The 19,882-nt window shown below is 39.9% G+C and overlaps 1 protein-coding gene across 5 annotated transcripts in view; it reads right to left on the bottom strand.

Annotated features, from left to right (window-relative positions):
- Nucleotides 1-14,918: 14,918 nt before the first annotated feature.
- ACMSD (aminocarboxymuconate semialdehyde decarboxylase) overlaps nucleotides 14,919-19,882 on the bottom strand; it is a 64,409-nt gene continuing 59,445 nt past the window's right edge. For 2 of the 5 annotated variants that reach the window (XM_082631359.1, XM_082631361.1), the window contains one exon: nucleotides 14,922-15,097. In XM_082631359.1, the coding sequence (XP_082487485.1) occupies nucleotides 15,035-15,097 (63 nt within the window). In that variant the 3' untranslated portion in view covers nucleotides 14,922-15,034. Of the gene's footprint in view, nucleotides 15,098-19,882 lie in introns of all 5 variants that reach the window. The other 3 variants (XM_082631363.1, XM_082631362.1, XM_082631358.1) reach the window with 3 other exon arrangements.

Here is a 19,882-nt window from a genome sequence, read left to right as displayed (position 1 = left end):
CCATGAAAGAAAAAATTAAGTTGGACTTCATTAAAATTAAAGACCTCTGCTCTGTGAAAGACACTGTTAAAAGTGAAAATACAAGGAGAAAATCTCTGCAAAACACATATCTTATAAAGGACTTGTATCCCAAATATGCAAAGAACTCTTAAAACTCAATAAGAAAACAAAGAACCCAATTAAAAAATAGGCAAAGGATCTGAACAGATAGTTAAGAAAGAAGATATACAAATGGTAAATAGACATATGAGAAGATGTTCGACATCATATGTCATATGGGTATTCTTAGTAGTAGTTTATAATTGCAAAAGCTTGCAAGTATGATTGTCCATGAATTGAGGATTGGATGATTTGATACATCTATGCAATAAGATACTAGTCAGCTCTTAAAAAGAAGAAGGCATCAAAGTGCTGAAAGAAGAAAAGCTACCAACCAAGAATACTCTACCAAAAAAGCTATCCTTCAGAGTTGAAGGAGAGAGAAAGAGTTTTCCAGACAAGCAAAAGCTAACGGAGTTCATGACCACTAGACTGGCCTTACAAGAAATGTTAAAAGGACTTATTTAAGCTGAAACAAGAGGGTGCTAATTAGTTGCAGGAAAACATATGAAAGTATAAATCTTACTAGGAAAGGTAAATATGCAGTAAAAATCAGAATAATTTAAAGTTGTAAACGTGGTAGGTTAATCACTTACAAAGCTTGTATGGGATAAAAAGACATAAGTAGTAAAAAAAGCTATAACTACAATACTTAGGTAAGAGATACACAAGATAAAAAGATGTAAATTGTGACATCAAAAACATAAAACTTTGGCGGAGAGGGAATAAAAATACAGAGTTCTATAATGCATCCAAACTTAAGTTATCAACTTAAAATAGACTGATATAAAAAGAAGGCAGGGACTTCCCTGGTGGTGCAGTGGTTAAGAATCAGCCTGCCAGTGCAGGGGACATGGGTTCAAGCTGTGGTCCAGGAGGATCCTACATGCCGCAGAGCAGCTAGGCCCGTGCGCCACAGCTGCTGAGCCCGTGTGCCACAACTGCTGAGGCCCGTGTGCCTAGAGCCCATGCTCCGCAACAAGAGAAGCCACCACAATGAGAAGACTGTGCACTGCAATGAGGAGTGGCTCCTGCTCCCCCCAACTAGAGGAAGCCCGCACACAGCAATGAAGAGCCAACGTAGCCAAAAATAGATAAATAAATTTATTTTAAAAATAAATAAAAATTAAAAAAGAATACCTTAAAAAAAAAAAAAGAAGGCAGCTTTTATGTGGAAGGACCACCAAGGTATTAAGTAGGAAAAGAAAAGGAAGATGCTACTGTTTGGGTAAAATGAACAAAGGAATATGTACATGTAAGTGCTTGTATGATTATAGATTTTCTTTTTAATTTATTTATTTTCTCTCTCTCTCTCTCTCTCTCTCTCTCACACACACACACACACACACAATATTTTATTTTTACAAGAGATAAATAGACTGACACCAAGCATTGTAAATGGATGACCACAACAAAAGCAACAATGATTACAATTACCAAACACAAAACACACTCATACTATGTCATAATATTGACATTCAGTCCAGTAATCCTCCACTGTAACAGCTCCTGTACTTTGCGGTGAAAATTGATTTGTATATTTTGTGCCTCTGAGTCCTTGTGGGATTTTTTTTTTATTCAAACAGAAAGTCACAAAAATTATAATCATCCTCATCAGTTCACTCAGTCCCATGTAATTAAATTTTTTTTCATCTTGATCTTTTGTTAGCACTTTTATGAGTTCATCAGTTTTCCATTAGAGTTCTGAAAATGCTTATTCATTCAGTTCAGCAGTATAGTCAGTTACCAGAAACCTGTACTTGTCAGAGTCTTTTCAATGAATTCCTTGAAGATACAGCCCTCTTATAGGAACATATTTGTATAGATTTTCTTTACAACAATACACATATATACACAACAGGTAAAATTGGTTCCCTCTGGGAGACATACATTGAATTTGATCTTTTTGAACTCTTAACATGTTCATGTATTGACTTTTCAAAAATAAACTTAAAATTTTTTATTAGGTACCTAATAAAAGTGCGTAGTGTTTTGTATTCAGAAATGAAGACTTCAGTTCACTTTTGTTCAATTTTGATTGTAAAGAAGCCTCAGAATGGTGTCTGTAAGCTAAAATATTATAAAGCAGGTATTTATTTCAATTAAGTTAATCTTAAGTGATTGAATATACTTTGTTTTGAATTTTTGAATTTTATTTATTTTTTTATATATCAGGTTCTTATTAGTCATCCATTATATACACATCAGTGTATGCATGTCAATCCCAATCCCCCAATTCATCACATCCCCACGCCCACCCGCCGCTGCTTTTTCTCCTTGGTGTCCATACGTTTGTTCTCTACATCTGTGTCTCAATTTCTGCCCTGCAAACCGGTTCATCTGTACCATTTTTCTAGGTTCCACATATATGTGTTAATGTACGATATTTGTTTTTCTCTTTCTGACTTACTTCACTCTGTATGACAGCCTCTAGATCCATCCATGTCTCTACAAATGACTCAGTTTTGTTCCTTTTTATGGCTCAGTAATTTTCCATTCTCTATATATACCACATCTTCTTTACCCATTCGCCTGTCGATGGGCATTTAGGTTGCTTCCATGTACTGGCTATTGTAAATAGTGCTGCAGTGAACATTGAGGTGCATGTGTCTTTTTTTTTTTTTTTTGTAGTATGCGGGCCTCTCACTGTTGTGGCCTCTCCCGTTGCGGAGCACAGGCTGCGGACACGCAGGCTCAGTGGCCATGGCTCCCGGGCCTAGCCGCTGCACGGCATGTGGGGTCTTCCTGGACTGGGGCACAAACCCGTGTCCCCTGCATCGGCAGGTGGACTCTCAACCACTGCGCCACCAGGGAAGCCTGCATGTGTCTTTTTGAATTATGATTTTCTCTGGGTATATGCCCAGTAGTGGGATTGCTGGGTCACATGGTAATTCTATTTTTAGTTTTTTAAGGAACCTCCATACTGTTCTCCATAGTGGCTGTTTCCGTTTAAATTCCTACCAACAGTGCAAGAGGGTGCCCTTTTCTCCACACCCTCTGTAGCATTTGTTGTTCGTAGATTTTCTGATGATGCCCATTCTAACCGGTGTGAGGTGATACCTCACTGTAGTTTTTTTTTTTTAATTAATTAATTAATTAATTTATTTATTTTTGCCTGTGTTGGGTCTTCGTTTCTGCGCGAGGGCTTTCTCTAGTTGTGGCGAGAGGGGGCCACTCTTCATCGCGGTGTGCGGGCCTCTCACTATCGCGGCCTCTCTTGTTGCAGAGCAAGGCTCCAGACGCACAGGCTCAGTAGTTGTGGCTCACGGGCCCAGCCGCTCCGCGGCATGTGGGATCTTCCCGGACCGGGGCATGAACCCTTGTCCCCTGCATTGGCAGGTGGACTCTCAACCACTGCGCCACCAGGGAAGCCCCTCACTGTAGTTTTGATTTGCATTTCTCTAGTAATTAGTGATGTTGAGCAGCTTTTCATGTGCTTCTTGGCCATTTGTATGTCTTTGGAGCAATGTCTGTTTCGGTCTTCTGCCCATTTTTGGATTGGGTTGTTTGTTTTTTCAATATTGAGCTGCATAAGCTGTTTATATATTTTGGAGATTAATCCTTTGTCCATTGATTTGTTTGCAAGTATTTTCTCCCATTCTGAAGGTTGTCTTTTCCTCTTCTTTATGATTTCCTTTGCTGTGCAAAAGCTTTGAAGTTTCATTAGGTCCCATTTGTTTATTTTTGTTTTTATTTCCATTTCTCTAGGAGGTGGGTCAAAAAGGATCTTGCTGTGATTTATGTCATAGAGTGTTCTGCCTGTGTATTCCTCTAAGAGTTTGATAGTGTCTGGCCTTACATTTAGGTCTCTAATCCATTTTGAGTTTATTTTTGTGTGTGGTGTTAGGGAGTGTTCTAATTTCATTGTTTTACATGTAGCTGTCCACTTTTCCCAGCACCACTTATTGAAGAGACTGTCTTTTCTCCATTGTTTATCCTTGCCTTATTTGTCATAGATTAGTTGACCATAGGTGTGTGGGTTTATCTCTGGGCTTTCTATCCTGTTCCATTGATCCATATTTCTGTTTTTGTGACAGTACGATATTGTCTTGATTACTGTAGCTTTGTAATATAGTCTGAAGTCAGGGAGTCTGATTCCTCCAGCTCCGCTTTTTTCCCTCAAGACTGCTTTGGCTATTCGGGGTCTTTTGTGTCTCCATACAAATTTTAAGATTTTTTGTTCTAGTCCTGTAAAAAATGTCATTGATAATTTGATAGGGCTTGCATTGAATGTGTAGATTGCTTTGGGTAGTATAGTCATTTTCACAATATTGCTTCTTCCAATCCAAGAACATGGTATATCTCTCCATCTGTTGGTATCAGTGTCTTACAGTTTTCTGCATACAGGTCTTTTGTCTCCCTAGGTAGGTTTATTCCTAGGTATTTTTTTCTTTTTGTTGCAGTGGTAAATGGGAGTGTTTCCTTAATTTCTCTTTCAGATTTTTCATCATTAGTGTATAGGAATGCAAGAGATTTCTGTGCATTAATTTTGTATCCTGCAACTTTACCAATTTCATTGATTAGCTCTAGTAGTATTCTCGTGGCATCTGTTGGATTCTCTATGTATAGTATCATCTCATCTGCAAACAGTGGCAGTTTTACTTTTTGTTTTCCAATTTGGATTCCTTTTATTTCTTTTTCTTCTCTGATTGCAGTGGCTAGGACTTGCAAAACTATGTTGAATAATAGTGGTGAGAGTGGACGTCCTTGTCTTGTTCCTGATCTTAGAGGAAATGCTTTCAGTTTTTCACCATTGAGAATGATGTTTGCTGTGGGATTGTCGTATATGGCCTTTATTATGTTGAGGTAGGTTCCCTCTATGCCCACTTTCTGGAGAGTTTTTATCATAAATGGGTGTTGAATTTTGTTAAATGCTTTTTCTGCATCTATTGAGATGATCATATGGTTTTTATTATTCAGTTTGTTAATATGGTGTATCACATTGATTGATTTGTGTATATTGAATCCTTGCATCCCTGGTAAATCCCACTTGATCATGGTGTATGATCCTTTGAATGTGTTGTTGGATTCTGTTTGCTAGTATTTTGTTGAGGATTTATACATCTGTATTCATCAGTGATACTGGTCTGTAATTGTCTTCTTTTGTAGTATCTTTGTCTGGTTTTGGTATCAGGGTGACGGTGGCCTCATAGAATGAGTTTGGGAGTGTTCCTTCCTCTGCAATTTTTTGGAAGAGTTTGAGAAGGATGGGTGTTAGCTCTTCTCTAAATGTTTGATAGAATTCATCTGTGAAGCCATCTGGTCCTGGACTTTTGTTTTTTGGAAGATTTTGTTTTGTTGTTTGTTTAAAAAAATTTTTTTTAATTAATTAGTTTTATTTATTTATTTACTGGCTGCATCAGGTCTTCGTTGCTGCATGTGGGCTTTCTCTAGTTGCAGGGAGTGGGGGCTACTCTTCATAGCGGTGCATGCAGCCTTCTCATTGCAGTGGCTTCTTTTGTTGCAGAGCACAGGCTCTAGGCACATGGGCTTCAGTAGTTGTGGCACACGGGTTCAGTAGTTGTGGCTTGCGGGCTCTAGAGCGCAGGCTCAGTAGTTGTGGCACACGGGCTTAGTTGCTCTGCGGCATGTGGGATCTTCCCAGACAGGGCTCAAGCCCATGTCCCCTGCATTTGCAGGTGGATTCTTTTTTTTTTTTTTTTTGCGGTACGCGGGCCTCTCACTGCTGTGGCCTCTCCCGTTGCGGAGCACAGGCTCCGGATGCACAGGCTCAGCGGCCATGGCTCACAGGCCCAGCCGCTCAGCGGCATGTGGGATCTTCCCGGACCGGGGCACGAACCCATGTCCCCTGCATCGGCAGGCGGACTCTCAACCACTGCGCCACCAGGGAAGCCCCCTGCAGGTGGATTCTTAACCACTGTGCCATCAGGGAAGCCCTGTTGGAAGATTTTTAATCACAGTGTCAGTTTCATTACTTGTGATTGGTCTGTTCATATTTTCTATTTCTTCCTGGTTCAGTCTTGGAAGGTTATACCTTTCTAAGAATTTGTCTGCTTCTTCCAGGTTGTCCATTTTATTGGCATAGAGCTGCTTGTAGCAGTCTCTTAGGATGCTTTGTATTTCTGTGGTGCTTGTTGCAACTTCTCCTTTTTCATTTCTAATTTTATTGATTTGAGTCCTCTCCCTCTTTTTCTTGATGAGTCTGGCTAATGGTTTATCAATTTTGTTTATCTTCTCAAAGAACCAGCTTTTAGTTTTATTGATTTTTCCTATTGTTTTCTTTGTTCCTATTTCATTTATTTCTGCTCTGGCCTTTATGATTTCTTTCCTTCTGCTAACTTTGGGTTTTGTTTGTTCTTCTTTCTCTACTTCCTTTAGGTGTACGGTTAGATTGTTTATTTGAGATTTTTCTTGTTTCTTGAGGTAGGCTTGTATAGTTATAAACTTCCCTCTTAGAACTGCTTTTGCTGCATTCCGTAGGTTTTGGATCATCGAGTTTTCATTATCATTTGTCCCTAGGTATTTTCTGATTTCCTCTTTAATTTCTTCAGTGATATCTTGGTTATTTAGTAAGGTATTGTTTAGCTTCCATGTGTTTGTGTTTTTTATGTTTTTACCCTGTAATTCACTTCTAATCTCATAGTGTTGTGGTCAGAAAAGATGCTTGATATGATTTCAGTTTTCTTAAATTTAGTGAGGCTTGATTTGTGACCCAAGATGTGATCTGTCCTGGAGAATGTTCCGTGCACACTTGAGAAGAAAGTGTAATATGCTGTTTTTGGATGGAGTATCCTATAAATATCAATGAAATCTATCTGGTTTATTGTGTCATTTAAAACTTGTGTTTCCTTATTAATTTTCTGTTTGGATGATCTGTTCATTGGAGTAAGTGAGGTGTTAAAAGTCCCCCAATATTAATGTGTTACTGTCAATTTCCTCTTTTATAGCTGTTAGCAGTTGCTTTATATATTGAGGTGCTCCTATGTTGGGTGCATATATATTTATAATTGTTATATCTTTTTCCTGGATTGACCCCTTGATCATTACGTAGTGTCCTTCCTTGTTTCTTGTAACATTCTTTATTTTAAACACTATTTTTTTTTCTTTTTTTGCGGTACGTGGGCCTCTCACTGCTGTGGCCTCTCCCGTTGTGGAGCACAGGCTTCAGATACACAGGCTCAGCGGCCCTGGCTCATGGGCCCAGCCACTCCGTGGCATGTGGGATCCTCCCGGACCTGGGCATGAACCCATGTCCCCTGCATCAGCAGGCAGACTCTCAACCACTGTGCCACCAGGGAAGCCCTAAACTCCATTTTATCTGATACGAGCATTGCTACTCCAGCTTTCTTTTCATTTCCATTTGCATGGAATATGTTTTTCCATCCCCTCACTTTCAGTCTGAATGTGTCCCTGGGTCTGAAGTGGGTCTCTTGTAGACACCGTATATATGGGTCTTGTTTTTCTATCCGTTCAGCAAGCCTGTGTCTTTTGGTTGGAGCATTTAATCCATTCACGTTTAAGGTAATTATCGATATGTATGTTCCTATGACCATTTTCTTAATTGTTTTGGGTTTGTTTTTGTAGTTCCTTTTCTTCTCTTGTGTTTCCCACTTAGAGCAGTTCCTTTAGCATTTGTTGTAGAGCTGGTTGGGTGGTGCTGAATTCTCTTAGCTTTTGCTTGTCCATAAAGCTCTTGATTTCTCCATTGAATCTGAATGAGGTCTTTGTTGGGTAGAGAATCTTGGTTGTAGGTTCTTCCTTTTCATCACTTTAAGTATATCATGCCACTCCCTTCTGGCTTGTAGAGTTTCTGCTGAGAAATCAGCTGTTAACCTTATGAGAGTTCCCTTGTATGTTATTTGTCATTTTTCCGTTGCTGCTTTCAATAATTTTTCTTTGTCTTTAATATTTCCAGTTTGGTTACTATGTGTCTCAATGTGTTTCACCTTGGGTTTATCCTGTATGGGTCTCTCTGCACTTCCTGGACTTGGGTGGCTGTTGTCTTTCCCATGTTAGGGAAGTTTTCGACTATAATCTCTTCAAATATTTTCTCAGGTCCTTTCTCTCTCTCTTCTCCTTCTGGGACCCCTATAATGCGAATGTTGTTGCGTTTAATGTTGTCCCAGAGGTCTCTTAGGCTGTCTTCATTTCTTTTCATTCTTTTTTCTTTATTCTGTTCTGCAGAAGTGAATTCCATCATTCTGTCTTCCAGGTCACTTATCCGTTCTTCTGCCTCTGTTATTCTGCTATTGAATCCTTCTAGTGTAGTTTTCATTTCAGTTATTGTATTGTTCATCTCTGTTTGTTTGTTCTTTAATTCTTCTAGGTCTTTGTTAAATATTTCTTGCATCTTCTCCATCTTTGCCTCCATTCTTTTTCTAAGGTCCTGGATCATCTTCACTATCATTATTCTGAATTCTTTTTCTGGAAGGTTGCCTATCTCCATTTCATTTAGTTGTCTTTCTGGAGTTTTATCTTGTTCCTTCATCTGGTACATACCCCTCTGCCTTTTTATCTTGTCTATCTTTCTGTGAATGTGGTTTTTGTTCCACAGGCTGCAGGATTGTAGTTCTTCCTTCTGCTGTCTGCCCTCTGGTGGATGAGGCTATCTAAGAGGCTTGTGCAAGTTTTCTGATGGGAGGGACTGGTGGTGGGTAGAGCTGGCTATTGCTTTGGTGGGCAGAGCTCAGTAAAACTTTAATCCACTTGACTGCTGATAGGTGGGGCTGGGTTCCCTCCCTGTTGGTTGTTTGACCTGAGGTGACCCAACACTGGAGCCTACCCGGGCTCTTTGGTGGGGCTAATGGCAGACTCTGGGAGGGCTCACGCCAAGGAGTACTTCCCAGAATTTCTGCTGCCAGTGTCCTTGTCCTCACAGTGAGACAGAGCCACCCCCGGCCTGTGCAGGAGACCCTCCAACACCAGCAGGTAGGTCTGGTTCAGTCTCCTGTGGTGTCACTGCTCCTTCCCCTGGGTCCCGACTACTTTGTGTGTGTCCTCCAAGAGTGGAGTCTCTGTTTCCCCCTGTCCTGTTAAAGTCCTGTAGTCAAATCCTGCTAGCCTTCAAAGTCTGATTCTCTAGGAATTCCACCTCCCGTTGACAGACCCCCAGGTTCTGAAGCCTGACGTGGGGCTCAGAACCTTCACTCCAGTGGGTGGACTTCTGTGGTATAAGTGTTCTCCAGTTTGTGCATCACCCACCCAGCAGTTATGGGATTTGATTTTATTGTGATTGTGCCCCTCCTACCATCTCATTGTGGCTTCTCCTTTGTCTTTGGATGTGGGGTATATTTTTAGGTGAGTTTCAGTGTCTTCCTGTTGATGACTGTCCAGCAGTTAGTTGTGATTCTGGTGCTCCTGCAAGAGGGAGTGAGAACTCGTCCTTCTACTCTGCCATCTTGAACCAATCTCGAATATACTTTTTATTAATTGAAGTATAGTTGATTAGTTTGTTAGTTGGCTGTTTTCAGGTGTACAGCACAGTGGTACAGTCACACACACACACACATGCACACACACATACACACACATATATATTCCTTTTCAGATTCTTTTCCATTATAGGTTATTATATAATATTGAGTTTAGCTCCCTGTGCTATACAGTAGGTCCTTGTTGGTTATCTGTTTTCTACATAGTAGTGTGTATATGTTAATCCAAAGCTCCTTATTTATACCTCCCCCCACCCCCCTTTCCTTTTTGGTAACTATAATTTTGTTTTCTGTGTCTGTGAGTTTCTTTCTGTTTTGTAACTAATTCATTGTATCATTTTCTTTTACATCAATATAGGTTTAAGTTTTCTGGTTGGGTAATATAAATTGAAGTAGAGCTGACTTCCTTTTTAGGGGAGATCGGAAATATGGGGATGGTAGAATACAATGAAGAGAAGTACTTGGATAACTATGCATGGTTGTCCTTTGGAATCTGATGGTGGTGGGATTTTTTTTCCCCCCAGGAGTATGTTTTGGAGAAATACTTGTAGTAGAAAACATGGGCAAGAAAAGCCTGAAAAAGTGATTTTCCTGAGAGATTTTTGAGATTCTGGGTGTGAGCAGTATTGTTTTAGGGCCAGAAGAGTCTTTTCAAAATTCATCTCTAGTTATGTCATCTCCTAATTGAAAACCTCATTGCTTTTCTTTTTTTAACTTTATTTTTTAAATTTAAATTTATTTATTTATTTTAATATTGGCTGCATTGGGTCCTCATTGCTGTGCACGCGCTTTGTTTTAGTTGCAGCGACGGGGCGCTACTCTTGTTGCGGTGCATGGGCTTCTCATTGCAATGGCTTCTCTTGTTGTGGAGCCTGGGCTCTAGGCGCACGGGCTTCAGTAGTTGTGGCTTGCGGGCTCTAGAGTGCAGGCTCAGTAGTTGTGGCACACGGGCTTAGTTGCTCCACGGCATGTGGGATCTTCCCGGACCAGGGCTCAAACTCGTGTCCCCTGCATTGGCAGGCAGATTCTTAACCACTGTGCAGCCAGGGAAGCCTGAAAACCTCACTGCTTTTTGATAGATAAAATTCCTCAACTGACGTATGGCCCTACGTGATCTTGTCACTTTGTACCAAGAATGTCTTGGTTTCTCACCTCCAGCCCCAGTGGTCTTATTTCTTACTGTGGTCTTATTTCTTATTCCTCTGCCTCACATATTCTTCACTCTCCTCTTTGCCTCTCTACCTTTTAGCTCTTGTCTGCTCTTCAGATCCCAGCTCAAGCAACACTTCTGAAAATTCTCTCCCCAACTCTGATTGGCTCAAATCCCTTATTTTAAGCTCTCTATACACTATGTGCTTCTCCTTCATAGCTCTTGTGATGGTAGAAGTTTTATATTAATTTGTTGCTTATTTGATACATGTCTCCCTAACTAGATTATAAGCACAATTGAGGACAGGAACTGTGTTTGTTTTTACGTACATCATCCCAGGACCTAGTGTGGTTCTTGGCACGTAATAGACCCTCAATAAATATTGTTGAATATATGTGAATGAGTGCATAAGTGAATGAAGTCATAGTTTCTGCTCTCAAGGAAGTCCCAGGCCAGTGGGAAGATAGCAGCTGCAATCCAAAATGAGAAGTATGTTCTATTAGAGATATCAGTACAGTTTTTCAAAGGGGGAGGTACTGATTAATGAAATCCCAAAGCCTAGAAACCATCACCTTAGGTCCTGAGGAATTTTGAAGGAGAGAGAGAGAGAGAGAGAGAAAGCAATATGATCATATACATACTTTGGAAATTTTTCTCTGGCCACAGTGTGGAAGATGGATTGTACCCAGACTAAGCCAAGAGGCAGCGGTATACGTAAGAGATTATTTCAATAGTCCTGATGAGACTTGAGGACTGAATTTAGTTGGAAGTGTTAGGGAAGAAAGAATAGATAAGAAGTGAAAGATATATGTTAAAATGGCGGAATCTATCAGAGTTAATGTCAGGTTTGATATGGGTGAAGGAGAGAATTTTGGTGACCGGGTGATGCCATTAATCAGAGTTGGGACTATAGGAAGTGGAACTATTTTGGGATAAAGGGATTGAGTTATATTGGGGGCATATGATTCTGTAAAGTACCATAGTATTGTAGCTTTTTTTTTTTAATGCCTAAAGCTGTTAGGACTTGTTGAAACATTGTCTCCTCCTTACTTCTGAATACCACATTTTTCTGGTTTTCCTCCTACCTTACTGGGCACTACTCAGTTTTCAATGCTGGCTACCTCCATCCGACTTCCAAATGCTGCTGAATCCCAGGAATTTGTCCTGGGTTCTTTTGGTTCTCTGCTTTACTTTTTCTCTCAGTGATTTCATCCAGTCTTACTTCTTTAAATACCTTTTGTACACTGATGGCCTCTCCGCAGCTTCCCTCTTGAAGTCTCCAGAGTAATATACCTAACTGCTTACTGGACATTCCTACCTAAATGTCTAAGACACATCTGAAATATAACGAGTCCAAACAGTGGAACTATTGATTCTCTTTGCTCCTAAATCTGTTTTTCCCAATCTTCCTCATGATGGTAAAATAAATCTGCTCAGCTGCTCTAGTGAAAAAAACTAGGAGTCAAGGCATCTGTGTCTAAGGTATGAATGAGTTTAATACCTTTAGCTACATCTCAGAGGCTAAATGTCCCCAGAGTTATTGCACAGAAAAGACATCATTAGAAAGCCCTTCTTGGGCTTCCCTGGTGGCTCAATGGTTAGGAATCCGCCTGCCAATGCAGGGGACACGGTTCGAGCCCTGGTCCAGGAAGATCCCACACGCCACTGAGTAACTAAGCCTGTGCACCACAACTACTGAGTCTGCACTCTAGAGCCCGCAAGCCACAACTACTGAGCCCGCGTGCCACGACTACTGAAACCCACGCCCTTAGAGCCCGTGCTACACAACAAGAGAAGCCACTGCAATGAGAAGCCCGCGAACCACAACGAAGAGTAGCCCCCGCTCACTGTAACTAGAGAAAGCCCGCGTGCAGCAACGAAGACCCAACGCAGCCAAAAATAAATAAATAAATTTTAGAAAAAAGGAAAGAAAGACCTTCTTTACATTCGAATTAAAGAGGAATTTTCTCATCTTTTCTTGCATCTGCATAGTTTCATTTTATCTTAGAGTTAATCTTTGATCAAATCGAAGTTAGAGTTGTCCTTATGTATGCTGTAAGAAATGAACCTAATTTTATTGCAGTGTTGTTTGTAATTGCAAAATATTGGAAATTACATGTAACGTTCGAATGTAGGAGACTGATTGAACAAACTGTGGTGCAGTCACACATACAGACAGATACCTGGCTATCAGCCTTGATTTCTTTCCTTCCCATCTCCCCTTGTCCTCACATTTATCAAGTGCTGTTGCTTCTCCCTACAACCCCATCTCACCATCCCCTTTCTACTACTCTTGCCCAAGTCACCATCATTTCTTGCATAGTCTGCCTAGTACCATTCTTGACCCCTTTAAGTAATTCTCTACACAGCTGCTAATGTGTTTTTGTTTAAAACCTAAGTCAGAGCATGTCACAAACCTATTTTAAAAACTCCAATGGCTTCCTGTAAAACTTAATATGAAAATCTAAACTCTTGACCTTGGCCTGCTTATCTGGCCAGCTTTTCCGCTTTGTCCCTACTTCTCTCCCCCTTGCTCACAAGTTCTGCCACAGCTCTCTTCTGCCTCAGAGCCTTTGCTGCTCCAGCCTTTGCCTGCAAGACTCTTCTCCATGGCTCTTTCTTTCTACTGGTCGAGTCTTAATTCAAAATCCTCTTTAAAGCGGTGTTCTCTGGCCTCACAGCTGAATGTTTTGTCTCCCATCTTTCCCCTAGTCACTCTATACATTTCCTTGTTTTAATTTCTGCATAATGTTTATCAGTATGAGAAGAATTCCCTCTCTTCCTTCCTTCCCTCCCTCCCTCCCTCCCTTCCTTCCTCCCTCCCTCTCACTCTCCATTCCTCCTTTCTTTGTCCTCCTTCATTTATTTATGTTTCTTACCCTCCAGATTGTAGGCTTCATCAGAGAAGTAATTTTATCCTTTTTGTTAACTTCTATATCCCCAGTGGCTGGAAGTGTCCTACAGTACTGGCACATCATATAAATACTCTGTGACTATGAATATACCTGGTATCTATTTAAGCTATGAATCTGTAGATCTATGATACTGAATGAGATGATCAAGTTACTTTTCATAATAACACAATCATTAAACACTGTGTTAACAGTGCTCAAATATATATTATTTGAAAAGGAACAGATATTTTCCCCAAAGAATGGGGAAGGAAAAGAATAATAACACATGCTTCATGCTGCTGTTTTGCATGACTTTGTTTTTCTTTTTAGGCAGATTGGAGTAACAGAGTGGTGGGTGGGTAAAGTCCTAGAAAGCAACAGGAGTAGCAAGAAAGAGATGGAGTTACAGACTAAATAAATGAAGAAAAAATAATGGGATGGGTGTAGTTTAGCAAAAAATTTAATCAGTACAAATCACATGCCAGTACTCAACTTGATTTTCTGGACTAATGGAAGGGAAAAGAAGTATGAATGAAACTAAAGCAAGAGGGTAATTTAGAAAAATTATATTTGATTTTAGAATTCAGCCAGAGGAACATGAACCACAGACGTTCATCACCCTTCCCAGGACCAAGTTCATTTTCAGCAGTCCAGGTGGGATGACCAGAAATGAAGTGAGTAGAACAAAGGCTACCCTGGTATTGCCCTGCTCAGTCTCTACAGCCTTCTTTAAACATTCTGCTCTGTATTTTAAATTAAAAGAGCTTCTCGTAAAAGTAAATTACATACTGAAACTTTTCTCCAGAATAGGTAAGTTCTCATTCGTATGGGAACTATGTTCCCATAGTTTTGCCTTCCTATCTATTTCCTATCTTCCAAACCTAAGCATGTCTTATCCATCCTTATAGACTCAGCCCAAGTTCCAGCTTCTGTGAAGATCTGCCCAAAGTTTGAATCCAAATGAATTTTTCTTACTAAAACTTCTGTGACACACATGTTTTATTGCTTAGTTATTATTCCACGAACATGTATCTTGCCTCTTTAATTGGGCTATAAGCTCCTAGATGTTATGGAATATGTATATCATTTATTTTTTTGGAGCTTCACTCCCAGTCCACTTCTGGGCTAATGGAAGGTGTTAAAGTGAATAAAAACAGTTTATTTGGGCCCTATTAACATATATTTGCTCAAAGTAGAACCTACCTGAACGCTCTGGGATGAATCTGTTATTTTTTCCATATAAATCATTAATGACATTTTGCTTTTTATTTCTGACATTAATTTAAAAGGCACTGGGAAAATTATTTTTGATTTGCACATGAAATAATTTACTGCTTTTCTGAATAAAAGCATGAATCATTTTTGTTATGAACAATTCAGGATAAATATTATATTTCTAGATAAAAGTGTTCAAAATAGGATTTTAGTGATACATATGTGATACATATTTAAAAACAAACAAAAAATCTTCTTGAAATTTGCCTTTGTAGTAAATTCAGTCATTCAAATTGTTTTCTCTCAAGACCCAAAAATTTTAGAGCATTGCCAGCTTTGAGTTTATCCTGAAAAAGAAAAGATTTTATTTTAAAGCATTATTTAATGGTTGTTTTAAAGTACTTATTAAGTGTCTTCATCAGGTTTTTAAAAACTCAGTTCCCCAGTGTGAGAGAAAAATATTAGCAGGTTAAACAGTGAATCTCTTGACCCATGTTTCACCCCACTGTTTTTCAAATTATATTTATATATTTGTTTTGAACAGTCTTTTAAAAGCAAAAATATAAATGGTGTGTGGTATATTTGTGCTTTTATTATTTTCCCTACTTCTCAAATATGTTGGCAATCATAGACAAAAAATGGATTTTTTTGAATTTTGAAACATGTAAATATGTATTTATAAGTAACACATAAAATGTATATTTGTTTTATGCTTATTTTTATAATAACAGTTCCTAGTGAAAGATTTCTGCAAATGCTTTTTATACAAAATAATAGAATGATAAGTTTAAATATATTAGAAACAGAATTACAATATGACCCAACAATTCTACTCCTAGTTATATAGCCCAAAGAATTAAAAACAGGGACTCAGATACTTGTATGTGAATGTTCATAGCAGCACGATTCACAGCAGCCAAAAGGTGGAAACAACCTAAGCATACATCAACAGATGAATAGATTTTTAAATGTGGTATATACATAAATGGAATATTCAGGCCCCAAAAGGAATGAAGTTCTTTTTTTTCTTCCAGTTTTATTGAGATATAATTGATATAGAACACTGTATAAGTTTAAGGTGTACAACATAATGATTTGACTTATGTACATCATGAAATGATCACAATAAGTTTAGTGAACATCCATCATCTCATATAGATACATTAAAGAAATAGAAAAAAGTATTTTTTTCCTTGGGATGAGAACTCTTAGGATTTAGTTTCTTAATAACTTTCATATATAACATATAGCAGCATTAATTATATTTATCATGATGTACATTACAACCCTAGTACTTATTTATCTTGTAACTGGAAGTTTGTACCTTTTAACTGCCTTCAGTTCCCCCTTTTTCCTCTATTTGAAATCTAAGTTTGAAACTTGGTTGTGGGAGGAGGGGAGGAGAATTACAACAGGGAAAACCCTCTTAGGAAAATGACTTTCTTTTTACAGGACCCTCCAGTGAGTTTTAGGTCTGTAAGATAAGAGAGTTGGAAAGAGTGCCCAGAAGTCATCTAGCCACCTACCACCTTCTCGGTATATGTGTTGTCTTTCACATGGCCCTGAATAAAAAGTAAGCTCTTTTAGGGCCTCCCTGGTGGCGCAGTGGTTGAGAGTCCGCCTGCCGATGCAGGGGATACGGGTTCGTGCCCCGGTCTGGGAGGATCCCATGTGCTGCGGAGCAGCTGGGCCCGTGAGCCATGGCTGCTAAGCCTGTGCGTCCGGAGCCTGTGCTCCGCAACGGGAGAGGCCACAACAGTGAGAGGCCCGCGTACAGCAAAAAAAAAAAAAAAAAAAAAAAAAAGTAAGCTCTTTTGGAGCAAGAAAAGTGATACAGATGAAGAGTCTCAGAAAATTGTACAAGTATGTACATTTATAAATTTCACATGAGAAGAAGACTGCCAAGTTTTTTTTCACTCTCTCCCCAGCTGTAGGTTAGATCATCTCCACAGAAAGAACTCCTGTGATTTGAGGGGTAATTTTGTGATACCCTAATTGATATATATCCTGCTTGCAAAAGGCAGGTATGTAATTGAGGGTGGAAGGAAACATGTATGGTGTCGTGTAATATCTGTACCATTAGTGTGTATCTATATATCATGACCACTTCAGGGTTCTCACACAGCCTTGTAGAGTGGGTAATTTGAGGCAGGGACCTCTTATTCAGGGTTCTTCCCAGATTCATACTTGGGCCATCCTCCTCTAAAGGAAGATTCAGAAGTGACTGTTGCTGCTGTGAGAAACTATTTGCTTTTTAAAATAGGTTGGGTGGGGCTTCCCTGGTGGTGCGGTGGTTAAGAATCCGCATGCCAATGCAGGGGACATGGGTTTGAACCCTGGTCCGGGAAGATCCCACATGCTGCAGAGCAACTAAGACTGTGTGCCACAACTACTGAGCCCGTGTGCCACAACTACTGAAGCCCGTGTGCCTAGAGCCTGTGCTCCGCAACAAGAGAAGCCACTGCAATGAGAAGCCTGTGCACCACAACAAAGAGTAGCCCCTGCTCACCACAACTAGAGAAAGCCCGGATGCAGCAACGAAGACCCAAGGCAGCCAAAAATAAATAAATAAATTTATTAAAAAAAAATAGGTTGGGGGGCTTCCCTGGTGGCGCAGTGGCTGGGAATCTGCCTGCCAGTGCAGGAGATGTGGATTCGAGCCCTGGTCCGGGGAGATCCCACATGCCGCGGAGCAACTAAGCCCATGCACCACAACTACTGAGCCTGTGCTCTAGAGCCCATGAGCCACAACTACTGAGCTCGTGCGCCACAGTTACTGAGCCTGTGCCCTAGAGCCCGTGAGCCACAACAAGAGAAGCCACTGCAATGAGAAACCCGCACGCCGCAACGAAGAGTAGCCCCCACTCACCGCCACTAGAGAAAGCCGGCACGCAGCAACGAAGACCCAACGCAGCCAAATAAAAATAAATAAAAATAATAAAATAGGTTGGTACTGAGTATCCTTTGAAGGAGATACATTTTGGTGTGTTGGATGGAAACCTGATCCTGGAGTCCAGAGATTTGGGGTTGGGTCCATGTGCTATAATCCAGCAGTTATATCCCTTTTGGCAAATCACTCAACCCCCAAGTCTTGTTTTTCTCCTCTGCATCTACATGGTGGAATGCATTTGCCTATCTCCCAGGCTGGTTGTGCTCATCAAATGGATTTAATTATTTCATTTAAAATTTTTTAGTGAAATTTTACCTTCAACATTCAAAAGGTATAAAAATGTACATTTCCATTCACTAGTGCTACCCAACCACTATTTTTTCTTTCCAGAGTTATCAGTTTCTTGTCCTTCCAGAAATATTTTATGCATTTATATGTAGGTTTATATTTTTTTTCACAAATGGATAGTATACCATACACAAATGGAAGTATACTATATGCAGTTTTTGCACCTTGCTTAACTTAATATATCAGAAATCGATTCTTAATATTTTTTATGGCTGTATAGAATCCATTGTATGGCTATGTTATTATTTATTTATTCCCCTGTAGATTGTTTTTAGTTTTATTACAAACAGTGTTATAATGAGTAACCTTATACAGAATATCATGAATTTGTGACAATATAAAATTTTTATTCAAGATTTTCTGAAAACTTGAAAGTGATAAGCACATAAAATTAAATAACAAAAGGCATGTAATAATAATAATTATTATTCCATTAAAGTCTTAATCAGGATTCTTGAGGTAATCTGGTTTCAGTTTAATTTTGGTTAATGTTATAGAAAGTTCTTCATTTCTCAACCTTTGATATAAAAAGTAAAAAAACTTGGGCTTCCCTGGGGGCGCAGTGGTTGAGAGTCCGCCTGCCGATGCAGGGGACACGGGTTCGTGCCCCGGTCCGGGAAGATCCCACATGCCGCAGAGCGGCTGGGTCCGTGAGCCATGGCCGCTGAGCCTGCGCGTGCGGAGCCTGTGCTCCGCAACGGGAGAGGCCACAACAGTGAGAGGCCCGCGTACCGCAAAAAAAAAAAAAAAAAAGAAAAGTGAAAAAACTTAGTATTGCTTGCTACTTTAATAAGTATATATTTAACAATTCAAGACTTTTAGTGCCTTAAGGTGGGTAAGTGCCAAAGGAGAAACTTCCTATTTAAAGCAGTCTGAGGTCTCCCAGTCAATAACTTGCAACTAGTATATGTCAAAATGGACCCTTGGGACTTCCCTGGTGGTCTAGTGGTAAAGAATCCGCCTTACAATGCAGGGGACGCAGGTTCGATCCCTGGTCAAGGAACTAAGATCCCACATGCCATGGTGCAATTAAGCCCACGCACCACAACTATTGAGCTCGCACGCCTCAACTAGAGAGACTGCATGCCACAAACTACAGAACCCATGTGCTCTGGAGCCTGCGTGCCACAACTAGAGAAAAGCCCTGTACACCTCAAGGAAGAGCTCGTGTGCCGCAACGAAAGGTCCCGTATGCCTCAGTGAAGATCCTTAGTGCCACAACTAAGATCCTGTGCAGCCTAAAATAAATAATGAATAAATCTAAAAAAAAGGAAAAGGACCCTTGTTGGCATCTGTTCATGTACTTCAAGCCTACTGAGAAGATGTGATGAGCTAATACATCCTTAAAGATCAAAGCAGAGAATTAGAGAAATTTTGGACTCTAGTTTAGAAGAAAGCCAAGACTTATACAAAAGGACTATGACTAAAACATTTGTAAGATTTGTTAAGAATTTATATATCCCCGTGTTTTCATTTCTGGCCATCCCTGTCCCCTGGTAGTGATTGTCAGTGAAGTCTTAGGAAGAACTTGTTTTGTTGGGGGTGGGTGTGGGATGGGAAGGGGATGGCAAAAGAGAGGAAATCTGGGGACACTGAGTCTCATTTTAACCTCATTTTCGTTCAGGAGCCTGAGGGGCAGAATGGCAGTGGCAGCATTAAGGCACATTTAGCCACTCTAAAAGTCAAATGCTAAAAGAAAAAAAATAAATCCAGTTACTTGAGGGTTCTGGATCCTTGAGTTCTGTTAATCAAGACTTTAGTCTCAATATCCAAATAACTAGAATCATTACAACTTTTGAGACTGGTAGATTTGTAACAGAAACATTAAAGTAAAAATTTAGACATTTCTCTCATTCATCTAATGTGCAAATCTAAATATATTATTATAATGTGC

The sequence above is a fragment of the Mesoplodon mirus genome (genome assembly GCF_964341445.2).
Source record: "Mesoplodon mirus genome assembly, chromosome: 8".
NCBI lineage: Eukaryota > Metazoa > Chordata > Mammalia > Artiodactyla > Ziphiidae > Mesoplodon > Mesoplodon mirus.
The sequence above is the reverse complement of the archived record's forward strand: the minus strand, read 5'-3'. Positions and strand labels throughout refer to the sequence as shown.